Genomic DNA, 23,248 nt, shown 5'->3' on the forward strand with positions numbered 1-23,248 from the left:
GAGAGACTAATTAGAAAATTTTTACTACCAAATGACAGCATCAACATGTTACATATGATCAAAAAAGGATTAAAAGTATGCAAAGTTTTTTTTTTTTACAAAATATCTCTTTAATTAAAAAAATAAAGAGATACAACTTAATTATTATTAATTGATTATTAATTTGTCAACATCAATGCATTACATATAATAAAATTAAAAGTAAAATATATATCCTCACTTTTAACTTTTAATTATAATTTCAGAAGAATATATTAATTTTTGAAATAGATATTATGTCCCAAACATGTAAACACCATTAAAAAAGATAATAAAATAACTAAAATGCTTTTTTTTTTTCATTTACACAATGTAGCCTACAAGCGATGCTCCTATTTGTCAGTCAACCATCACGACAAGTGCTTCCCAAGGGAGGGGAGCATCAATCCCACGACAGGTGCTTCCCTTGAGAACACCAATCAAGTGCTTTCCAGGGGAGCGGGGCACCAATGGATGCTCCCCATCAGATTTGGTGCTTCCTTGAAATTGTTTTTAATCAAAAAAAATTATATAATAATAATTTTAAAATTAATAAAAAGTAAAATTATTTTTGTAATATTATCATATCATAAAAAAATAAAAATATTAATAGTTAATTAACAATTGGAACAATATATATAGTGAAAGATATTTTTTTAAATATAATGTCTATTTCGAAAATTAATGAATTCACTTGAAATTATGATTAAAAGCTAGATAATAAGAATATTTTATCTTAAGATTAAAATTAAAAATATTAAAAAAAATTATTACAAACATGAGAATCAAAACCTAAAGATTTTGCCCGTAAAACTCAAGCACCACAAAGCTTCAAAGGAGGGAAAAACAACCTGATTTAAGATGGACGCCAACTCTCTAGCAACCCTTTGAGTCCAAGAGGGGGCAAAACTCACACCGCTGCAGGCTACTATATAGCTATCAAATCGGGTGATGCCCACAATGGAAACGAGTGAGAGCTCGACAGGCAGACGAGACGGAATAAACAGAATGTTCAATGGATTATCGACCATCCCTAGGCCAACCATGGGTTGGTCCATCACCACTTTGATGCCCAATGCTTCGAGTTGACGAGCAGCGCCAACGCCACTTAACATTAGTAATTATGGGCTTCCAAGGGCACCTGCTGCTAAGATCACCTCGCTTTTGGAGTCTCTTGTCAAGAATGCCCAAAGTCTTACTCCCATTGCATCTTCAAAAATCACCCCATCAGCTCTTGGTCTTGAAAAAACTGCCTCAACACACATTATGTTTATGAATAGGGAAACAACGAACAATTAAATTTCAGAGGTTTTTGCTTAAAGAATAAAAAAATTCATTTTTACTATTTTACTAGCTTACTTCTTACTTCTTAAGTTGTATTCAATATTTGGGTTACAACTTAAACAAATTAGGCATGCATGCCTACGGTTTTTTGCCGGTGCAACAAGTTCACTGATGCAACAAAAATATACTCTTTACCTTTTGTCGAAAATATGATCTTTTGCACTGTAGCATAGAAGTAAACCTTAATATTCAATGGATTAGCATACTCAAGCAAATCAGATGCTGTATCTATGACCATCCGTATCAAAAATAGTTCCAACAACTTTGGTCCCATAAACATGATCATAGGTGAATCCATTATCCGGCAAAACTCCAGCTTCAAGCAACCCATTTCTAAGAGCAGATTGCCACTGCAACATAGGTGGCTTAAAGGCTACCTTCTTTTCAACCCACTGGTAGGAATGATTAACTAAAGCTTCACTCAAACCAGCTTGCTTCAAGAAATCAGCTTTCAGCATGTGAGTAAAACCCTGCATTAATGACTGATCCGCCACCAAGAACGCGTGCTCGGCTATTGTAGACTCCATCCTCCGAGATGAATGCTTAGGAATGTGATCCAGGAGAACGGTCTAAAAGATTTGGGAAGAAGTTCTCTTAGTCCGACTTGCCAGGGTTGACATAGGGAGATCCTCCCCTTTCCAGGACTAAAACATTTGCGCTTGTGGAGAGGGTTTCAGCCAAGGGACAACCAGAGGTTCCTCCACCAATGATTATGTCATAAGATATACTTGTGGAGCCAAGGTTGATTCTTGGAGAAAGCTGTAATAAGGAGCTGCAAAAGAGAATTCCGTAAGTGCAGGGACCGCTTAATAACCTCAAAGGTGTAGAGTTAAATATTTAAATAAAACACTTTTTATTAAAATTAAGAAAAAAATTTAATAAAATTTTGAATTAAAATTTTAATTTAATAAATCAACTATTGTATAAAATAAAGATACTATAACAATGTTATATAAACTCTAAATTAAAGTAAAAAAATTTACAAAGATTAAAATAATAGTATCCAATAGTTGAATGTTAATTGAAAATAGCAAATGAGGTTCACGACTTTATGAAAATAATAATATAGTAGACTTGTTGTGTATTTCTTTGAAGAAAATTGAAGTTAAAAAAAAGAAAAAATAAATGAAAAAAGAAAAATTCAAAAATAGATATTATAAATTAAAAAAATTAATTTTATATATAAAAAATAACGATTGGAGATAATTAAATATGTTAATTAATTGAAAATAGAAAAAATAGTTGAGAAAAAAATGCTATTGGAGATCACTAAATATATATTAATGTTAGTTTATTGGAAATAACAAAAATAATTAAGAATTAATAGTATTATAAGAATTGAGAAGTGATAAAAAATTTATATTTATTAAGCACATAGTTAGAGAAGTGAAAGAATACGTTATTTTATTAATTATCTTTAACTTTTACATGAAAAATGAGTCAAATAGTTAAAAATTAATAAGAATATGAAAGAGGAATATATAACATAGATATTTATTAGATCTAAGAGAATAGATATATACAATATTAATTGTTTTAATATTTGTATATTTTTAATTCAATTAATTATATTATTATTATTATTATAAAATTAGAAACTTATAAAAATTTGGGCCCCAAGCCACCACTTTGGTGGCTTTACCCTTGAGCCGGTACTGCGTAAGTGTTAAGATTGTGTTTATTTCTTTTAATTTTTTTCAAGTTTTACATTTTATATACTATAATAGTGCAAGTATGGGAAAGGGAATGGCATGACAAAAAAATAGTACTACCTTGCACTGCGTAACAAAACTGAAAATGAGCAACAAAAACAAGTGCAAGAAACATCGACGATTCCAAACCCATGTTTTGCGCTGCTTTTCCTGCCAGGAACTCATCAAAGATGGCAGCTGTCCGCCAATCCGCTCTCCTTGTAAAATCCCCAAAGGAAGAAGAAATCTCTACCTTGTCATTTTCTCTGACTGCAAACCTAATGTTCTTTAGGTACAAAGAATCCTGTCTGCCGCACAAAAATAAAAGTGTTCTAATTCAACAGCAATTAATATTCACCCAACCAACCTCACTTATTCAAAGATTTAAACAAAATGTACGAGGTGCAGGCCCCACGTGGACCACGACCCCAAGCCCATATGTTTTTCTAAAGCTTCCAATTCCAAGGAGCTAATTGAACCAACAATTCAATCTATTCTCCTATAAATAAACCCAAAACTGTACGAGCTCTACTAGGCTTTGGTTTGCCTTCATTATAAGCCGCATTTCACGGTACATCTGTTTTTCTCAGTTCCCAGCGAAGGAAGTTCAATTCAAGCGGAAATGGAAAAAATAAAAATGTGCTTTTCCCTTTTGCTTCATTTTCATTTTTTTAAACTAAGCTTTACATATAAATATGAGAGAGGTGGTTTAGTTTGTACTTTGTGACATTAATTCAAGCATCTTTGGCTTATAGTAGGGTTACTCCTACATCATCTGTAATTCCCCAAAAAGATAAAGGTGAACACTGAACAAGAATACAGCTAAACAGCAAGAAGTTAGAACATTTATGTGACTTATAACCAAGCCTATTTAGCTCACTGACTTGGTCTTAATTTCTTTCAATAATACATATAAAGTCATTTTAAAGAAAAAAAATATATATATATAGTCATTTAAATTACATTAAATTATACATAATTGAAATATTAATTATCTTTTATGTATAATTGTCTTTCAATTATATCATTTTGTAAATAAGAGTTCTAATTAACTGTGTGGGAAGACTTTTATTAAAAATGTTTGTCTTAATTCTAACAGTCTTGAATAATTTATAAACTAATATTACAAAATTTTAGTTATAGATAATTGAAACATTAACTATTATATAATTTTATTTTATTTATAAACAATTAGTTTACACTTGAGACATTTATGTTTTATATATAGTTTTTATTTATACATAAATAAAAATAAGTATTCATGTGTGTAATGACGCATATGACAACAAATGTTGGTATATATAAAATTATGGATGTTAAAAAATATTTTATCGTTGAAAATGAACATTTCTACTCATTAAAATTTTAAATTAGTATTTGTCATTTTAAATGATTTTAATTATTATATAAATAATACTTACAATTGTACATATTAGTATGAGACTAAAATTTGAATTCAAATTAAGAAGTAGACACAGTTGCTAAATGGATATAGATTAATCTTGTTTTTTTAAATTTTCATTTTAAATATTTTATTATAAATATTAATTAGATTTATCCAATATGTAAATAAGAATTCTAATTGAATGGAATTAATTTAATTAAAAAATATTTTTCTTAATTCAAATGAACAGCATTGAATACTTTAACTATAAATTAATTAAGCTAGTCTAAGTACTATATTACAAACATGAGAAGCGAAACCTAAAAATTTTTCCCACGAAATTTTCGCTTTCCATTTTTCTATCTATATTGTGAAGAAACAAAGGGAGAGATTATTTAGTAGTGATTGATCACCAATTGTATTCGAAATTTTTTTATTATAAAGATGGGAAGCAAAACCTATTTTAGTTTCTTGCTTTAGAGAGATATTGATTAGTGGTAATTGATTTCCAATTGTCAACATCAACGTCTTACCTATGATACAATTAGGATAAAAGCTATTTGAAATTTTTTATTACGAACATGAAAGCGAAAACCTAAAGTAAACTACCCATACAATCTGTTGCCTTAACACTGCACCCCTTGCTTTGCTAAATAGTCATCATTCATTTGCCTTTCTTTATTTATACGGTAGGTCGAAACAGCACACTCCCACAATAAGGCCATCTCTTGGAATGTCTCTTACGGTAAACTACCCATACAATCTGTTGCCTTAACACTGCATCTTCTGGTGATTGTTAAAATATGCCCACATCTCCTCCTTCACAATTCACTGCAAACCACCCAAAAAGTGTATTTTGCCCATAAACTAGAATTTAATTCCCTCCATTACTCCTCCTTCCAAAGTTTACCATAGCCATCAGCAGAGGCGGAGGGGGGTTTATAACTTATCTTCATTTTTTAAAAATTTTATAATTTCATCCTTATAAAAAAATTTTGTTATCTTTTTATTTTTTTTCAATTTGACACTTTTATCTTTATAATAATTTTTTATTTGATGAGATGTCCATAATAATTAATTTTAATAAGATTAAAATAAAACTTATTACAAAAAATTATTCTCAAACTCCACTTCTCTAAAACTTCATATTCACTGCCTGTTGTTTTCTTTTCTTTTTACCAAATACAGTAAAAACAAAAAATTATTTTTTTTACACTTTTTTGCAATACATACCAGCTTCTCGACATAGCACAAATTCAGCCCCATTCTCACAACGTATAGCACGAAATCAGGGGCAGGGCACCTTACCTTTCGGCTTACTTGATTGCCGAGGAAATGACCTCTAGACCCGATAACCTTTCATTAGTTTCTTCTTCACCAATAAATACCTCAGCCTTCACCACCATTTACCTGCACCTCAACTGAGTTTAGCCGAGGATATAACCCCCACATGCCCGACAGTTGGTCATAAATTTCACCCTCCTAACAGTTGGCATTGAAGCCAAGATTTTTACTTAGTCCCCAAACTGTTGAAATACTTGAAAAAATAAAAAGAACCTACAACGAAATAATAGAGACTCAACAATTAATAGTAAAAAAAAAAAGAATTTTGAATGTAAAAATCAGTCTTAGGCAAGTTACGAAAAGCGTTGATTTCAGAGTAAATTTTTATTGCTACTTGAGCAAATAGCAATCAATGATATTTACTCTCAAGATATAACAAACTACTCAAATATCTTCTAATATGTACTTAAATAAAAATCTAATGAATTTGTATATCTCTCGATTGCTCTTCAAAAAAATTTTAAAATATAATAAAATAATTTTTTTTTAAAATGCGAATGGCTTAGAATGATTTTTTGAAAAAGAGGAGATTAAGAGAATTTCTGAAATCAAGATACAAAAGATTAAAAGTGCTTTTGAATAATAAAAAATGAATATTTATAGATAATGAAACATCACGTATCTCTTAATTATACATACTCATCTATTCATGAAATGAACAAATATATCCACATGTAAAGATCATTCCTCTTCATAGAGACATTAAATAAAATAAAAAGCCACCACAAACCTCCTTGGCTCCTTCGAAGATGGCATAATTCCGATTTCTTATGTCCCCGTCAGAAATTGATTCGGCACCACCAGCTCCAAGCTCTTCATTGATTTTTCTCTGCACAGCCTTCCTACTTCTCCTCTGCCTTTCTGCTTTTTCTTGCCACAAACTCTTTCTACCACTTTGCTTAAAAGCCCCAGTATTTTATTTTTGAGCTTGCCTGATAATGGAAGGCTTGACGTCGGCCTGGTCTTGTGCTTTCAGGTGAGGAGCTACAGAGGGGCAGGATAAGTGTTGTGCTGCTGGGTTGAATTCATTACAGGACTCATCAGAAACACGCTCCCTTTTTTCTTTTTGGGCTTGTTCCCCAGCGGTCCAGTCCCATTTTGGGTACTCTCCTCTAGCTAGTGATCCTCTGAGCAGCGAGGTTCATGCGGCCCAGCACTATCCTTGTTGTTGGACTTGGTTTCGCATTTTGGGTTTTCCTCCTCAAGTTGAGTTTGACTTTGAAAGCCCCAATCCACTTCTTCACCAAGCCTCACTTCAATATTTGCAAATTCTATCTCGACATCTCTGCCCCCTTCCTTGTCTGTTTTGCTGGTTTCCTCATTAAGCCTTTGCACGGTTTTTCGTCTCCTGCTTCCCACAAAACTGGCACACTTCTTTGTTCTTCATTTGACATGCAACCCCCGTTTAATTCCCCTGCTTGGCTGTCGCTGTCCTCCACGTGAAGGATTTGACTTTGTGCTTAGTCCCGCCTCTTCCTGCACAACCATGTCTAGTATTACCGGCCGATCCACCATCATGTAGTAAAATGAAGAGAGAGAGAGAGATTACCTAGTAGCAATGGCAATTGTAACGTCAACGTGTTAGATATGATAAGATTAGCAAGGTTCCCTACCCAAAAGTCTTAACGGTGAAAGATCAGTACTTGGGCTGGAAATTCAGTTCCATTTCTGACCGCATAGCTAGGCTGCCCTTGACTTTGTAATATAGTATTAGCCCATTACAGAAAATGGAAAAGTTCATAGAGGCCCTAGACGAGAGCCCAATTCCTAGACATTTTCATTACTCACATCTTATTGTTTTCTTTATTAATCTTGAGCGCCAAGAAGAAAATGTTTCCCTTTAAAAATATTGTAAGAAATAAAAGTCTATTTTTTTGGAATTACATAAATTTTATCCACAGCTTTAAAAAAAATCAGAACTTAAATTGAATCTTTAGTTTTACAATGTTATTGTACATTGAGCTATGGTTGGTATCGTTATAAAACAAAGCACTTGCATAGTTGACATCTAGTTTTTTCGGTATAGACATCTGATCTTATGCTAAAAAATTTTCATTTAGTTGATGTTTTTGTTATTTATTTTTTAATTTAAAAAATAATTGTAAAGTAAAAACAAAAAGATAAAAGTTATTTTTTGTTTGTCTTGATACAAGGAAATAAAGAAAAGATAAGTGAGAAGGGAGGGGTGGTACTGGCATTCTTCCCATCCCATCTTATCATATGATGAGGCCAGTCACACTCAACTTTAAGCGAGTGATGAAAGAATCAGGATTGTCTTCGTGGATGATATTATTCCCATTTAGGCTTAAGGCTTACCATACGTATTCGCCGGCAAATTGGATAAGAGAAAAGCATCCACCACCCCACCACTCCATGATCCTTCACGTGTTTACTGAGAAAAAGACATTTTAATTCCAACAATCAGCTATAGAATTTCTTGACTTACATTAAGATGTGTTACAATTGAAAAAAAAATGAGTAAATGAAAAATTGACAGGCACAAGGAATTATGGGAAATGAAAAATAGGGGGGATCTATATTGCTGAGTCAGTCAAACCAAATATCTCAAGAGTTGCAGCCAAGTAGATTTAGCTTAGCCTGTGGCAAGGGAAATTCCCAGTATTCCAAAGACTGAAAGATGCAGCAGGTAATTACTGCTTCTTTGTGTTCTTAAACGTGGTTGGAAGATGGATGTTTATACCTTATTCGCTTAGAAATTAAGATTTGAATCAGATAAGGCGTGAGCAGATTCTTAACTCATTAAGAGGTCAATTGTCAGAATCCTCACTTCTTCGAGAAAGATCATCGGCTGGTGACACACGTCCAGTCATACAATTATTTTTGGTTTAGTCCACAATATATAGGGGTTTTCTTATTCTGAAAAAATAATAAAAGGTAGGTGTGCGTCAATGTAACAGCAAATATGTTAACGTAAAAATTGTAAATAACTTGAAAAAAGTTACTACTAAAGGATAAACAACACGTGTGCATGAGAGCAAATACAAGTTGGAATTTGTAACAAACTCTGCTTTAATCACCAGACACCACAGCCCAAGACTTTTCTCCTGTTGACACCAAGCCGATGGCTTTTGTCGTTTCAAACCGGCAACTCCACAGTTATTTTTTCAGCAGCCTTGAACGAAGCGGAGAATTAACAGAAACGGATTCACGAGACGTAATAGAAATCTGCTTTTCCAAGTCAACAAACTTGACGATGAATTGATATAGAGAAATATGTACAGAACCTCTGTATCCAAGTCCCAACAATACGATGGGGAGGAACCTGATGGACACAGTGTGTTTAGGATATATTTTAATCTCAAAGGACCTTTCCCCTTAATTAACTATCAAGAACATAAAGAAAGGCGAACCCAAACCAGTTATAGGCCATAGAAGAAAGCTGAAATAAAAAAAAAAAAACCATAATTACAGAAAAGCTGGAATTTCCCTGGAGAATCCAATCTCCATATTATATGTAATCCTATCAGGGAAGACCTATTCTCTCTATAGCTTCAAAGCCAAATATTGAGCCTTGAACTTATTACAAAGACTTTGCTGTTCAACTGTTCATCTCCTATTACATAGTAACTAAGAGAAAAGAAAAAGGGACCAAAATCCATGTATGCAAAAGTATAAATCTTCTTCTGTTCCTGTTTGAAAATATGATGCTATGATACAAGGCTGTATTAGTTTGAAGAAGCTTTTGGTGTATGGCTACCTCTATAGTTTCCGACCCGTTGAAGGGATGATCTTGAGAACAAGGCCAGGGAAAACATCGTCAGGGTCATGGATGTGAGGGTTGCGCTCAACGATGAAAGGGTCGCCGCACTTGTCGCTGATTGTGTGCAGGGTCTCCCCTTCTCCGACGACATAGATTTCATCACAGGGCCGGTTTAGGAGCTGGCTCCCTCTCACAGGTTCATCTGATGCAGAATTTGCCCTGATGGAAGCTATCAATATTAAGGCCAACAAGGCTACGGCACAGTACCACGAGGCTGCATCAACTAGCGCCGTGGATTTTTTCATGGTTTTGCTCGAGGAAGAAGAGGAAAGCATGGAAAGAGGGTTTTTGAATATTGATGAAACAGAGGGAATACGGAGGAATAATAGGAGATACAAATAAGTGCTTTATATAAATTCTACTGCTACTTATTTGTATATATGGTTTGCGTTGGTAGAAAGTTAGGGTTCAACGACGGCAGGGGGAGGGTATTTTAATATTTTGGTTAATACTGAACACTGGTACTATTTTAACACATAAATCACCTTCCATCCCTTGTCAACAAATGACCGGTAAGGACTTGATGTTAATTAGTGTAATATTCAATGCTAATTTTTAATAATTTATTCCAGAGCTTATGCTTAGTATTATATTGCAATAACTATAAGTAAAATCTTTGACGTGTTGGGGAAGTCCATAGCTCAGAAAGACGCACCTTAACTGCCCTAGGTATCACGACAATTTAGTCAGCATCAATCGGCTTGAACCCGAGACTCACCCACCAAAAATATGATGCAATTCATTCGTAACCAATCTCAAAACTGAGATCATATGCAATTTCTTACGTGCAAATTAGTGGTCATTGAAGTTTTAAGTTTAGGAAAAAAAAAACTTCCAATCATCTGCTTGAGAGGGGAAAAAAAAAAAGGGGTAGGAGAGATCTCAATTATTTGATAGTAGTTTGCTTGATTTGTAATGAAATTCTTGGTATGATATTGTCCATAATATCTCAGTATGATGCAATCAATTAACCCAACTACAAAGTTTTTGCGCAAATTTCTTTTTATTTATATATGGTATATAAAATCCATGGCTATGGTCTGACATTGATTAATATTAATAGATAATCGATGAATATGCTTCTTAGTTTGGAGACTTTTTCTATCAATTTATCCTTTTTCCTCATGTGTTTTATTATTATTATTATTATTATTATTATTTTATAAGTTGGGGTGGGCAATATATAAAGAGAAGACTTTCTTTAATAATTGCATCTTCTGCTTTAACGAACACATTCTTGATAAGAGATTAGGTGTGAAAAAAATCATTTCCCCTTTTTTTTTATGCTTGCTTCACATATATATATATATTCTAGAAATTATTATAGTAAGGTATAAATATCATTTCCTATCATGATAATTGAAACATCATAGTCAAAAACCAGCAATATGCATATATACTATATGTTCAATTTCGTTTCAATCTTTTTCCATATTTATGTTCTTTGGCTATTTATGTAACTGATCATTTATTAAGGGAAATTATTAAGGAATTCAATTCTCCACCCCCTCCAAAAAAAAAAAACAAAAGATCCATTCATCAAGATTCAAGGGGCATTTAAAGGATCTTATAATAAAAATCCATTTTATATATAGACCCAAAAAAAAAAAAAAGAAAGAAATTTTTTATTGGCTACCCAAAAAAAAAAAAAGAAAGAAATTATTTTGCACTTTTGTCAAAGATATGGAGAAAATGCAGAATTTGGAGTGCGAATGTGGGGTGCGTCTTGTGTGTGACTGTGGCGAATTGCGTGAAGCAATTGTGGCCTTCCCACTCTCCACCTTGGGATCAAAATCCGCAACCATCAAAACACAAACCGACCAACTAACCTATCCCTAAATCTCAACTTAAGGGGCGGGTTAATTGCAGAGCATGTATGCTTGTATTGTTGTTCAATTTGGCTTGGGACCAAACTAAACGGATTTCAAACTTGGAGCTTTGTTTGAGTCGTCGCGTGCAAAAAATGCCCAAAAAGCAACCATCCAAGCTGACCAGTGAGGCTGTGACCAAGTCCTTCACCCATTTTGGAACGGTTCAATGTTTTATGGAGGTCCACAACCATCACTCTCAAATTCATAGCCAAAATATGCTCTGTACTTTTTGGTCATGATGACTCTTGATCAATGTCTTTGGGGATTCGGTAAGATTCAAAGATAAAATAATGTTGCGTCCTGGTCGGTCCTTGTTGACAAATGAAGGTGGCAGGAAAAGATTCACCGGTTCTTGCTCAAACAGTTCTGGGTTCCAATTGAATGAAAGCATTTCGGTGTCAGCATTTGGTTAACTTAACTCTCACCGTTTCCATACCAAACGCCTGCTTGGCCTTGAAAAGACAGCAACCATTCATCCACCTTATCTTATAGTCTAATTCGTGCCACGGTTGCAATTACACCTTCGAGGAAAGAATTTTCGTGTCTAAACAGCTGAAATCTCATTGGGTCTGTGGCATCTGCTTTGCCTTCAAGCAAATATAGCCTCCACCAGATACTATCAATCTATTAATCTTAATGGCATTCCAAATCGGTTAATAAATTTAAAATGGATCTTCCGTTCTCCACTGATCGTCTTATGAAAACAAGTTTCATTGGTGGACGTTAAGGATTCTTTTGAAGCCGGTTAGGCTTGATTTCCCCCTGGGGTTTCATAATTCATACACATGACCTCTCAGAAATTGTTTTTTTGCCCCCTTAAATTTCTATTTTTTCTCTCATAAACATCTTGCATTAAGCCTCTTTAAATTATGAGGCTAATACGTCAAATAACCTCTTAGACTTAGGTTATCAAGGCCTAGTAAAAGTACTGGGCGGGCAAGTTGAACTGGAAACCCTAGCTAGAACCTTATATTTGAAATTTCATTTCTTCGAATAGACTTGCAGAAACGCTATTTCTTTATAATATATTTTTCTTATGTAGGTTAGAGCTGAGGTTTTCGATAATGATGGATACTTAACCTTTGTTTGAAAATTAAGCAAAATGGGTTGAAAGTCCAAAAGAAGTCTGATGAACAATGGCCGCAGAAAGTAACCTTAGGGATATATAATTATGGCCTCTGGTTGAATCAGCATCCACACATCGATACTCAGTTCAATATGGGGAGGCCCTATTTTACATGCCTGTTCCTATTTGGAGTGAAGTGATAGAATCATAGAAATAATTGAATCACATTAAGCTCCACTAATTTTAGTGGGGTGGCTAAAATTGAAGTCATTCCTTATCTTGAAGCCTTGCCGCCACATTTTTTGTGCTTGGGAACTATATGAAGTGACAGGAGGATAGAACTTCATTTCCTATTGGCTTCTCAGCTTAAATGACCAAAAGCAACCAGATTCAATGCTAATTCACAAAATTTTTAATTGTACTATTGTAGCTGTCTGTAATTTATTAAGCAAGCCCATCAAACAATAAAATTTATATTTCAAGGATATTTAAGGAATTTGAATGCGAGTCAATTCCTTATTAATAAGTTAAGAATCATCAAACTTCCCAGTCATGACAGTCATTGTACATTGATTGAGACTAATAATTTCCACTTGAAATGATCAATTGATCAACAATATATATACTTCACATTTTTCTAGCTTGGCTAAATTGCATTTGTAAGTAGGAAAATGCATAATTTCATTCAAGGTATTTATGATGAATAATGAAGAGGAATATCCTTCCTGGGTATGCGTGAGAATTTTTAAATTTGGTGCTTACTATCAAAGCTAGAAAGGACTGATTTCGATATTATTATTACTATGATAGAAGGGGATTTGACACCAAGCAAATCTAGTGCCTAGCCCGTGAGCTAGAAATAGTTCACCTCAATCACGAGTCACCAGCAGATAAGAAGCAAATATTACCCAAAAAACGAACCATCTCTTCTTGGATTTACATGGAAATTGCTAACTTTAAGGATTTTTTTTTTTTTGGGAGAGGGAGAGACTTCCTTTAGGCTTTAAGTAAAGTTTTTGTGGCAAACTTCTTTGCCCTTTTCCATCTATCAACTTCAAATGCAAAAATTATAAGCTAAAACATCAATTCCTTTGCGATGCATGGCTGCTAAATCAGAATAGGGAACAGCGAAGAGGACCCTCTTAATTTACGCCAGCACACCTTCAATTCCACACTCTAATATTTTTTTTTTACAGATGATGTTCAAAACAATAAAAGAAATGAAAAGAAAAGGTCGGAATTAAGAAGACAAGGATTTCGATATCAAGTCCAGAATGAACCCAATCACAGAAGCCCACCTTGTCCTTGTGCTATTGGTCAGGTAGGCTCATTGTCACCCCTCATGAACCACCAAGAAAATCTCAACTTCACAAATCAAATTAAAAAAAAAACACTCAAACTTCAGTGTCCCAAAATTCACCAGAGATTTCTGCTACAAGAATCACTCGCTCTTCATGAAACTCGCGAGACACATTTCGCGCCGTTTCACTTGCTTCTCAACGCCCCTAAAACCAGAGCGAGTAACCAAGAATCCGCTGTCAATCAACGCCGCCAAAGAGCTTCACGCACACCTCATCAGGACCCAACGCCACGAAGACCCATTTTCGATATCTCCCGTGATCAGAGCTTACTCTCTTGCTCCCTCTCATTTGCACAAAGCCCATCATGTTTTCTATCAAACTAAAGAACCCACAATGTTTAATTTTAATCACATGATCCGTGGTTTTTCCCAAAGTAACGTACCCAATGAAGCTATTAAAATGTACAACCAAATGTACTATTTACAAGGTTTTCCTGGTGATATTATGACTTTTATTTTCGTTTTCAAGGCCTGTGCTCGAGTTTCGGATGTTGCAAACGGTCAAAAGTTTCATGTTCATGCTGTTAAACTGGGGTTTGATTCCTATCTATTCGTTGCAAATGCGCTGATTCACATGTATTCTTGTTGTGGCGATCTGGGTTTTGCAAGGAAAGTATTTGATACAATGGAGGAAAGAGATATAGTTTCTTGGAATTCTTTGATTTGTGGATATAGTCAATGCAAAAAGTTCAAGGAATTATTGGGTTCGTTTAGGGCAATGCAAGAAGCTAATGTGAAAGCTGATGCTGTGACAATGGTGAAAGTTATTTTAGCTTGTTGTTATACAGATAACATGAATTTGGCAGATTCTATGGTTAAATATATTGAGGAAAATTGTGTTCATATTGATGTTTATCTGGGGAACACTTTGATAGATATGTATGGAAAGCGTGGTTTAGTTAATTTAGCGCGGGAATTATTTGATAGGATGCTTGAAAGAAATGTAGTGTCCTGGAATGCATTGATCAAGGGTTATATGAAAGTAGGGGATTTTATTGAAGCAAGGAAGGTTTTTGACAACATGAAGCAAAGGGATGTGATTTCTTGGACTTCCATGATTACAGGTTACTCTCAAGCTAACCAATTTACAGGTGCATTGAATCTTTTTCAAGATATGATGGCTGCTAAGGTTGTACCGGATGAGATTACAGTGGCTAGTGTGCTTTCTGCTTGTGCCAATTTGGGTGCTCTTGATGTTGGACTGGCAATTCATGACTATATCTGCAAGCATGGAATAAGAGCAGATGTTTATGTTGGAAACTCTTTGATAGATATGTATTGCAAATGTGGTGTTGTTGATAAGGCTTTGGAAGTGTTCCATGATATGAAAGAGAAAGACTCCGTTTCATGGACTTCAGTCATCTCAGGACTTGCTGTTAATGGTTTTGCTGATTCTGCGCTTGAATTTTTCTCTCAGATGTTGAAAGAAGGTGTTCGGCCAACTCATGGGTGCTTTCTTGCGATTTTGCTTGCATGCACTCATGCTGGATTGGTAGATAAAGGATTGCAATATTTTGAAACTATGGAAAAAGTTCATGGACTAACCCCTGAAATGAAGCATTATGGCTGTGTTGTGGATCTTTTAAGTCGTTATGGCTATCTAGAGAGGGCCTATCAATTCATAAGAACAATGCCTATACATCCGGATGTTGTAGTGTGGAGGATATTATTGAGTGCTTGTAAGCTTCATGGGAATGTGGTCTTAGCTGAGATTGTCACAAACAAGCTTCTTGAACTGGATCCCTCTAACAGTGGAAATTATGTTCTCTTGTCAAATACTTATGCAAGCTCAGATAGATGGGATGATGCTACAAAAATGAGAGAACTGATGGAGGGGAACAATGTGCAGAAACCATCTGGCTGGAGCTCCATTGAAGCAAAAAGGATGACATCAAGTATCTCCGGGGAGCTTCACTTTCCCAATTTTAAAGGAGTAATTCCCTGAAAATAATCCTGGTACTGATGGACTTCATTTCATCAGTGCATGGGCAGTTATAGTGAATTTGGATTGATACAAGCAGTAGTCCTGAAAAGGCAATGGACATTAACATACTATCACCTGAGTGGTAATATTGCACCAAGATGACCTTATCGTAATTTCGATTCAAACGTTAGCTGTGATGGGTTTGCATATCACCTTAAAGAAGCAAAAGACGATTACTTTGAGGTAGGCTTGTATACATCCTATTGTAATGCAGCTGGCACAGGTTTTCGAAACATTGATCTCTTGAAACAAATTATCATCGATTCATTTCCCTGCAATTCTTTGAAGGATGAGAACCTGGTCTCTGGGAGGGTACAGGAAATTTTTCCTGGTAAACTAGTGAACACAGTCAGAACACCTACTATTAATTGTTCCTTACCGGCCGGAGAGAAGGTATGCTGTCAAGGTTTCGCCCAAAGACCAATTTTTTTATTTTTCCACATTCTATTATGGTCTGATATATGGTCTTAGAGACCATAAAATGTAGTTTTTGCTTTAAGTTTTTCCAAGCACCAGTCGGGCAGATTAATATAGTTAAGCTTCTATTATCTCCTGTACACCATGAAATCCATGCTAAAAAGAAAAACAAATCATTCGTTGAGAATATATGAAGAAAAACCATTTCGAGAAGCTATTAGAATGAGGAATGAGGTACATGCATGGCACTGGTTCAACATAAGAATTGACATCTTTTATAGATTATATGCAGATAATTCCAACCTTCATTTGACAAAGGATGGATTACAGATTAAACATGACTTTAATGGCATTGCCACCAGCAGCACTGGTTCGGAAAGCATCTTCTATACCCTTTTGAGAGAATCCAAACCTATGAGTTATAAGGGGCTTCACATCAATCTTTCCAGTCCTCAAGAATTCAATGCAGAGTGGCCACGTATTTCTATACCGGAATATGCCAAACACATCAATCTCCCTGTCAACCAGCAAACTCGTTAGCATTACTCTAATATATATTCAATATGAAACAGGCGTAAAAGATAAATAAAGTAGAGAATCCATATTTTTGCTTAATTGCATGTCTTATTATACGATTAATATTCAAGCCAAGCTGCAACTCATAGTGTTGGTCTGATAAACTTAATTACAGTTTCTTTATAGCCGAATATCAACTTAATTAATTAAGAATCCTTTATTTTCCAAAACATAGAGGGGGACATTCGGCAAACCTCACTGCTGCCGGAGTGAGGGGGATAGTCATTTCGCTCTGCGCCAATCCAATAAGGCAAACTTTGCCACCAGCTCCAGTGGCTCTCAAAGCTGTAGACATGGTTTTGTTGAAACCAACACAATCAAAACTCACATCAATGCGTGAACTCATTGCATTTTGTATCTTCACTACTTCTTCACCCACATCCTGTGTAATCATTTGGTGAGCGTCTAGACTTCAAAATCTAAAGCCTAAACTACATGGAGACGAAACAAACTTCTGGACCAAATGATGATGAAATTAACCTGAATATTTGTTGAAACTTGAACAATCTCATCTGCACCGAGATTCTTTGCAATAGATAGACGGCAATCATCAACATCACCTATGACAATTCTGGGGGCTCCGAATGCTCGAGCAGCCAATAAGGTAACAAGGCCTATGGGACCTGCTCCCATGATCAACACATTTGTGTCAGGACAAATGCCTGCCCGGCGACAGGCATGGACTCCAACACTGAGGGGTTCGCACATTGCTCCTTCTTCCAGGCTCACAGTGTCAGGTAGTTTAAAACAGAGGTTTGCAGGATGCACCACCTGATAGCAGAAAACAAAAAGGATCAAGTTTCCATTAGTCAAGCAAACGGAATCTGTCTTGCCATAATGTGCTGGATAAATGCTGATCACCTTATTGGCAAGAGAGCCATTAGTTGGAGGAGATCCAAAGAACTTCATTTCTGGACAAAGATTGTAGCGTCCATCTCTGCAGATACCGCATCTCTGGCAACTAATGCCAGGCTCCAATGCCACACGATCTCCCACAGCCAGGGACTTCACTTCGCTCCCAACTTCTTCGATGATCCCAGCGCACTCATGTCCAATGACCATTGGTTTTTTCACAATAAAATTTGCACATCTCATTGTCTAACAAGCATAGCATTTAGAACAGGGCCATCGAATATAATTAGAGCAATGGTATAAACAAAATACTAGAAGATGTAGCAGAGAGCAATTTACCTCGAAATGGTGAACATCACTTCCGCATATGCCAAGAGCTTTTATACGCACTTTCACATCCTGAGGACCTAAGATAACAGATGATTTTTTTCACAACATGAATGAGTATTAATTGCCTATCCAGCTAATTGGAATTCATAAATTGCAGATAATAGGGTAATCCAATCATGGTTGATAAACGCAATTTGATAATTGAAGTCTTACTCAAAAAAAGAAAGGATAAATTGGAGGGTAAGCGACATGATTAAGAAATGACAAGTCTGAAAAATTCAATTAAAGTTTTATCACCATTATAATTCGGTATTTATTATGACTCAAATTAGACAGTAGAACTATAACCACAGCCACCAAAACTGGTTATGGCTTTAGAGGCAACCAAATCATCATGCTCAAGTTTCAAGTTCAAGTTCGCAAGTAGTTTTTGAACTACACAGTGACCATTCCCGACTTGGGTCAGTGGTCTTCATGTCCTCGTCACACATTCAATATACTGGCTTTCAGTTAAGTACCATTTTCAAGCAAGAAGTTGAATCGTTAATTGGAGTAATCGCATAGCAAAATTTCTTCTTCTTTGCTGTTTTTGTATGTATTTTGCAGATAAAAAATAAAGGTAAAAGTAAGATGATAACATTACCGAGAGGAGGAAGAAGGTAAGGTTGAATTTTAAGGGTTTTGATTCCAAGAAGCCAAGCTGCCATATTCTTCTCCCCATCATCTTGGCCGGCCTTAGCTTGAGCAACGTGCGCCATCTCTGATATCTTTGTCTCTGCCTCTCTCTCTCTCTCTCTCTCTCTCTCTCTCTCTCTGTTAGCACTTCGCACTGTCTTATCCTCTTCAAATAAGCTGAGTCCACGTTTTGATCCTCCTCGAAACAGCCAGTTGCGTCTTGGTCTTTCCAAACGGTCTCGAGATGGTCAACGTCTACCCTCGTGTTATAATTTAGTTCCTCAAATGCTCGAATCATAAATAGGATAATACAAATGGGAAAACCCCATATTGTCCTCTGTAGCAACGATTCATTAGGTACCATTTAAATGGAAGACTGATTAATTCGAAATGTAAATCAATAACTCAATATGAATTCCAAAAGAAATTATTGAAAGAACTATCCGCATTTAATCCAACATAACTTGTTCTTCTTTTTACATCATTTGAGGTGTTTTATAAATTGTTCCATTTTTATTTAATCAAAATTATATATATATATATATATATATAGATACTCTTTTGTTTAATTGTTGAACACTATACAGTGGAAGAAATTTTCTCATCTCTAATAAAAGGGTTTCAACTTTTTGGCCTAAAAAATCTTGAAAATTCCTTGGCACTTTCCAATTTAACAAGAATTAAAATGTATTTGTCCACTCAATATCATTCACCATCCAATATAAATAGTTGTTTATATGTATCTATTATTATCCTTTCTATCCATTTATTTTGTTTTAGCTATAGCTTTATGCTCTGAAGATTTGTGTAGCCTATTTTCCCATTTTTTTAACATTTAATTTAGGGTAATAATTAAATCCTTTCTATATCCTTTTGTTTTTTTGTCGGTATCCTTTAATTAGTGAATTAGTTGCTTTTTAAAACTAGAAAAAGATAAAGATATGATTATGCTTTGTATTTTACTGGAAAACTGCCAGAAAAGGAAGGGACCCGCTGAAAGTAATAATTGGTATATAAAATAGTTTATCCACCACGTATTTCTGCTGGCATCAGATACCCCTCCACCTCAAAGTCTTATCACAAACATTTTTGCAAAAGATATTCGAGAAGAGTAAAAACTTTAAGCAATTACTTTTATCTGGTCCTTTCTAAGCCAAGTCCAGTTTGTGACTCTTGAGGGTGCAACTGCGTGAGTGTGTCCATTCAAGGGAAGCAGGAATATGGGCAAAGGAGGGAAATCTCATGAAGAAGCCAGTATTGGAGAAGAAGAAAACATGGCTGCTTGGCTTGTGGGTCTCAACACCCTCAAAATTCAACCATTCAAGCTCCCGCCTCTTGGTATGATGTTTTTTATCGGTTTCTAGCTGTTGTTTTCCTCCTGGGTTCTTTGAATGGATTTCATCTTTTAGATTTTATTTGAATTTGTGACTTGAGGTTTTTGATAAACCCTTTTGATTGTGTTCTCTGAAAATATTTTTAAGGACCCCGTGATGTCAGAGTTAGGATGAAAGCTGTTGGTATCTGTGGAAGTGATGTTCACTATCTCAAGGTACATATATATATCCTTGTTGCATCTAGCTCTTGCTCTTCTACTGTGCATTAATCAAATGTTATTTGTATTAAGACTTACCAGATTTTGATAGGTTAGCAAAGCTTCTGTTTTGTTGCTGAGACTGTAAAAAATGAATTGAAGTCAGTAATTTTAGTCTTGTTAGTTGTTACAAGTATTTGACTTGAGTAAATTTGCCTCCTTTCCTAAACTATTGTGTGGTATGCAAACAGAAACTAGGACAGGTTTTCTACCCTTTTACCTTCATTTCTTTGCCAATCAAATTGATAATGAATAAAATTTTTCAGGAAGAAAGAAATAAATATGTGCGTTTATTTTTCTTATCTTTGCCATTAGTTTTAATTGTAATTTGTTTATATGTTTGTAGACATTGAGGTTGGCAGATTTTGTGGTAAAAGAACCAATGGTGATTGGGCATGAGTGTGCTGGGATCATAGAGGAGGTTGGAGGTGAAGTCAAGAATTTAGTTCCTGGAGACCGTGTGGCATTGGAACCGGGGATCAGTTGCTGGCGATGTGATCTTTGCAAGGAAGGTCGATACAATCTATGCCCTGAAATGAAGTTTTTTGCCACACCACCAGTTCATGGTTCTCTTGCTAATCAGGTGAACCTATAAGCTGAATTTCATTATAAAAAAACGATCTAGTTTTTTATTAGTGCTGCATCTTGCTAGTGCTAGTTTAACATGGTTTATGCCATTCTAGAATACAGCAACATAATATGCATTGAATCAACCATAGAAAGAGTGAAACTCAGAATGGTGCATATCTGTTACAGTGAGTAAATATTTTTTTAGGGGACCTTGATCCAAAAATTCTCAAGTATATTTTAGAGGTTTATTAACGGGTATTCTTCAATTTTCAGATTCAAAAGGCTTCAAGGATAAAGTTCTGTCAATTTAAATTGGGCCCTTTGTGTGTAAAAGTGCTACTTACTTGGTTAATAACTCCTTTAGTTGTTTCTATTTTGGTCTCTGTTGAATATAATGTTTGTTGTACTTCTAAATGTCATCTCATTACATCTAAAGTCATGCTTGATGTGAGACCTTAAAACACAAACAAGCCAAGACTTTTCTTACTATGTGGAGAATGAGAACTTTGAATTACAAAATAAATATGGTTATGTGATCATCTTCAAAACTAGTGTAATCATGGAGATTTGTGCTACAGGCAAGTTGGTATTAAAGGTTTGGCTTATGTTAAATTAAACTGCCATCCATGCTAGGAGGGTTATGGTAAGAATGTAATGACTTTCTCATTTAAAAGTAGAGTTCTGGAAAATGCATTAGCAGCGTATTATATGAATGTTGGTCATTGTCTTTTGCATTTTTTTATAGAGATTGGAATGAATTTGATGGAATCGAATCTTTAGGACTGCTAATATATGAGTTGATTTGAATGTAGGTTGTGCATCCTGCAGATTTATGTTTCAAACTACCTGACAATGTGAGCTTGGAAGAAGGGGCTATGTGTGAGCCCTTGAGTGTAGGGGTTCATGCTTGTCGCCGAGCTAATATTGGTCCAGGAAAAAATGTGTTGGTCATGGGAGCAGGACCTATAGGGCTTGTTACGATGCTGGCAGCTCGTGCTTTTGGGGCACCTAGAATTGTTGTTGTAGATGTGGATGACAATCGATTATCTGTTGCTAAGGATCTTGGTGCAGATGGAGTTGTTAAAGTTTCAACAAATATGCAGGTTCATAACATCCTTAAAGTCCCTTTTTCTTTTCATAGAAATTCTTATCATTTCAGTTCCTTTGAAATCACCATTATTTCAAATGTCATGATTTCATTCAAATTTTATGATATTCAATATTTATTGGAACTTCAGTTTGAAGTTGGCACCAGCAGGCATTTTATGCAGACTTGTTAAAGGGTATCTCTTAAAGAATTGCTTTATTTCATGATGAACAATCATTAGGAATTCATTTTTATCAGGATTTTGGTGATTTTGACATTGCTCAACTAAAGGTTTGTCAAATATATAATGTCATGAGTATCTTTTACTCCATTGTCAGACTTGTAGTCACTTTTGTGTTCTAATTTTATTATATTACAGGATGTACCTGAAGAAGTTGAAAGAATATGTAAAGTGATGGGAGCAGGAGTGGATGTAAGCTTTGATTGTGCAGGCTTTAACAAAACGATGTCAACTGCTTTGAGTGCCACTCGTGCTGGTGGCAAGGTTTGCCTTGTGGGAATGGGCCATTCTGAGATGACTGTCCCACTCACTCCAGCTGCTGCAAGGTACTTATTTTATTGACTTATTTAACTCATGGTGAAAATTTTTAGTTATATAAGAATGGTTTATGAGTAATAGAATTTTAGGAGTTAGACATAGTAAAGTGTTGAAATGTGATAGGCACAAAAGAAAATTGTACCAAATGTTGCAACAATTTGTAGAATATTTAGGTAGATATTAAACCTATGATTTCAGGTGTGTTTGGCACTGTGCTCTTTCACCACCCAAAGGTGATGGTTTTCACAAAATGCAGGGAGGTTGATATTATTGGAATCTTCCGGTATAAGAACACTTGGCCTTTGTGCCTTGAGTTTCTAAGGAGCGGTAAGATTGATGTGAAGCCCCTCATAACCCACAGGTATGGGTTTTCCCAGAAAGAGGTGGAAGAAGCTTTTGAGACCAGTGCTCGTGGTGGCAATGCCATTAAGGTCATGTTTAATCTGTGACTTCAACAGGGATTAAGAATACTGCTATGTTATTATAGCATTTAAGTAAAGAAAGGTGGGAGGTCAAAAACAGATGCATATTGCCAACAAAGTAGTAGCATGTGGGAACCAGCTACATAACATAATGGACTTTTCTTAAGCCTCTGGCTGTACATGCAATAAATTTTTGATGGTTTTGCATATGACCATACCTTGTGTTTTTTCACAAAAGATGCACTAATACTTAATATTTTGTTTTGTTATGTAGCATCTGTTTGTTTATTGTTTTTGTTATTTGCTTTTCTACTTTTAAAATAAAA

The 23,248-nt window shown here is 35.1% G+C and overlaps 3 protein-coding genes and 2 pseudogenes across 5 annotated transcripts; 2 read left to right on the forward strand and 3 right to left on the reverse strand.

Moving 5' to 3' along the window:
* Positions 1-803: 803 nt before the first annotated feature.
* LOC148763800 (protein HOTHEAD pseudogene) lies at positions 804-3,207 on the reverse strand (annotated as a pseudogene).
* A 5,500-nt stretch (positions 3,208-8,707) lies between these two features.
* On the reverse strand, positions 8,708-9,984 carry LOC148763801 (uncharacterized). Its single transcript, XM_088804736.1, has one exon. It carries the CDS (start codon positions 9,835-9,837, stop codon positions 9,502-9,504), a length of 336 nt encoding a protein of 111 aa, XP_088660862.1. The 5' UTR covers positions 9,838-9,984; the 3' UTR covers positions 8,708-9,501.
* Positions 9,985-13,772: 3,788 nt separating this feature from the next.
* On the forward strand, positions 13,773-16,400 carry LOC18605482 (pentatricopeptide repeat-containing protein At2g29760, chloroplastic pseudogene; annotated as a pseudogene).
* A 51-nt stretch (positions 16,401-16,451) lies between these two features.
* LOC18605483 (L-idonate 5-dehydrogenase-like) lies at positions 16,452-18,945 on the reverse strand. Its single transcript, XM_007038503.3, has 6 exons — positions 18,662-18,945; positions 18,028-18,095; positions 17,698-17,934; positions 17,317-17,607; positions 17,031-17,218; positions 16,452-16,777 (listed from the first exon to the last, which is right to left on the reverse strand). Exons 1-6 carry the CDS (start codon positions 18,774-18,776, stop codon positions 16,585-16,587), a joined length of 1,092 nt encoding a protein of 363 aa, XP_007038565.3. The 5' UTR covers positions 18,777-18,945; the 3' UTR covers positions 16,452-16,584.
* A 788-nt stretch (positions 18,946-19,733) lies between these two features.
* Positions 19,734-23,191, forward strand: LOC18605484 (GroES-like zinc-binding alcohol dehydrogenase family protein). Of its 3 annotated transcripts, none has more exons than XM_088804333.1 (7): positions 19,734-20,031; positions 20,175-20,242; positions 20,631-20,867; positions 21,667-21,957; positions 22,200-22,232; positions 22,321-22,508; positions 22,699-22,989. In XM_088804333.1, the coding sequence occupies exons 1-7, from the start codon at positions 19,914-19,916 to the stop codon at positions 22,763-22,765; spliced, it is 1,002 nt and encodes a 333-aa protein (XP_088660459.1). In that variant the 5' UTR covers positions 19,734-19,913; the 3' UTR covers positions 22,766-22,989. The 3 variants fall into 3 exon arrangements, with proteins under 3 accessions (XP_088660459.1, XP_088660458.1, XP_007038569.3); XM_088804332.1 differs by having other exon boundaries at positions 19,740-20,031; positions 22,757-23,191; XM_007038507.3 differs by lacking the exon at positions 22,200-22,232 and having other exon boundaries at positions 19,745-20,031; positions 22,757-23,191.
* Positions 23,192-23,248: the final 57 nt, after the last annotated feature.

This window comes from Theobroma cacao, chromosome 3 (genome assembly GCF_053813885.1).
Source record: "Theobroma cacao isolate CCN51 chromosome 3, ASM5381388v1, whole genome shotgun sequence".
Lineage (NCBI taxonomy): Eukaryota > Viridiplantae > Streptophyta > Magnoliopsida > Malvales > Malvaceae > Theobroma > Theobroma cacao.

Excerpts from the sequence above, each read along its gene's own strand:
- LOC148763801 (XM_088804736.1), bottom strand. The coding sequence starts at position 9,837 with ATGCTTTCCTCTTCTTCCTCGAGCAAAACCATGAAAAAATCCACGGCG.
- LOC18605484 (XM_088804332.1), top strand. The coding sequence starts at position 19,914 with ATGGGCAAAGGAGGGAAATCTCATGAAGAAGCCAGTATTGGAGAAGAA. Across the intron at positions 21,958-22,199 it reads AAGTTTCAACAAATATGCAG|GATTTTGGTGATTTTGACAT; the intron begins GTTCATAACATC and ends CATTTTTATCAG. Across the intron at positions 22,509-22,756 it reads CTCACTCCAGCTGCTGCAAG|GGAGGTTGATATTATTGGAA; the intron begins GTACTTATTTTA and ends CACAAAATGCAG.
- LOC18605483 (XM_007038503.3), bottom strand. The coding sequence starts at position 18,776 with ATGGCGCACGTTGCTCAAGCTAAGGCCGGCCAAGATGATGGGGAGAAG. Across the intron at positions 18,096-18,661 it reads TTACCTTCTTCCTCCTCTCG|GTCCTCAGGATGTGAAAGTG; the intron begins GTAATGTTATCA and ends CTGTTATCTTAG. Across the intron at positions 16,778-17,030 it reads CTCACTCCGGCAGCAGTGAG|GGAGATTGATGTGTTTGGCA; the intron begins GTTTGCCGAATG and ends GCTGGTTGACAG.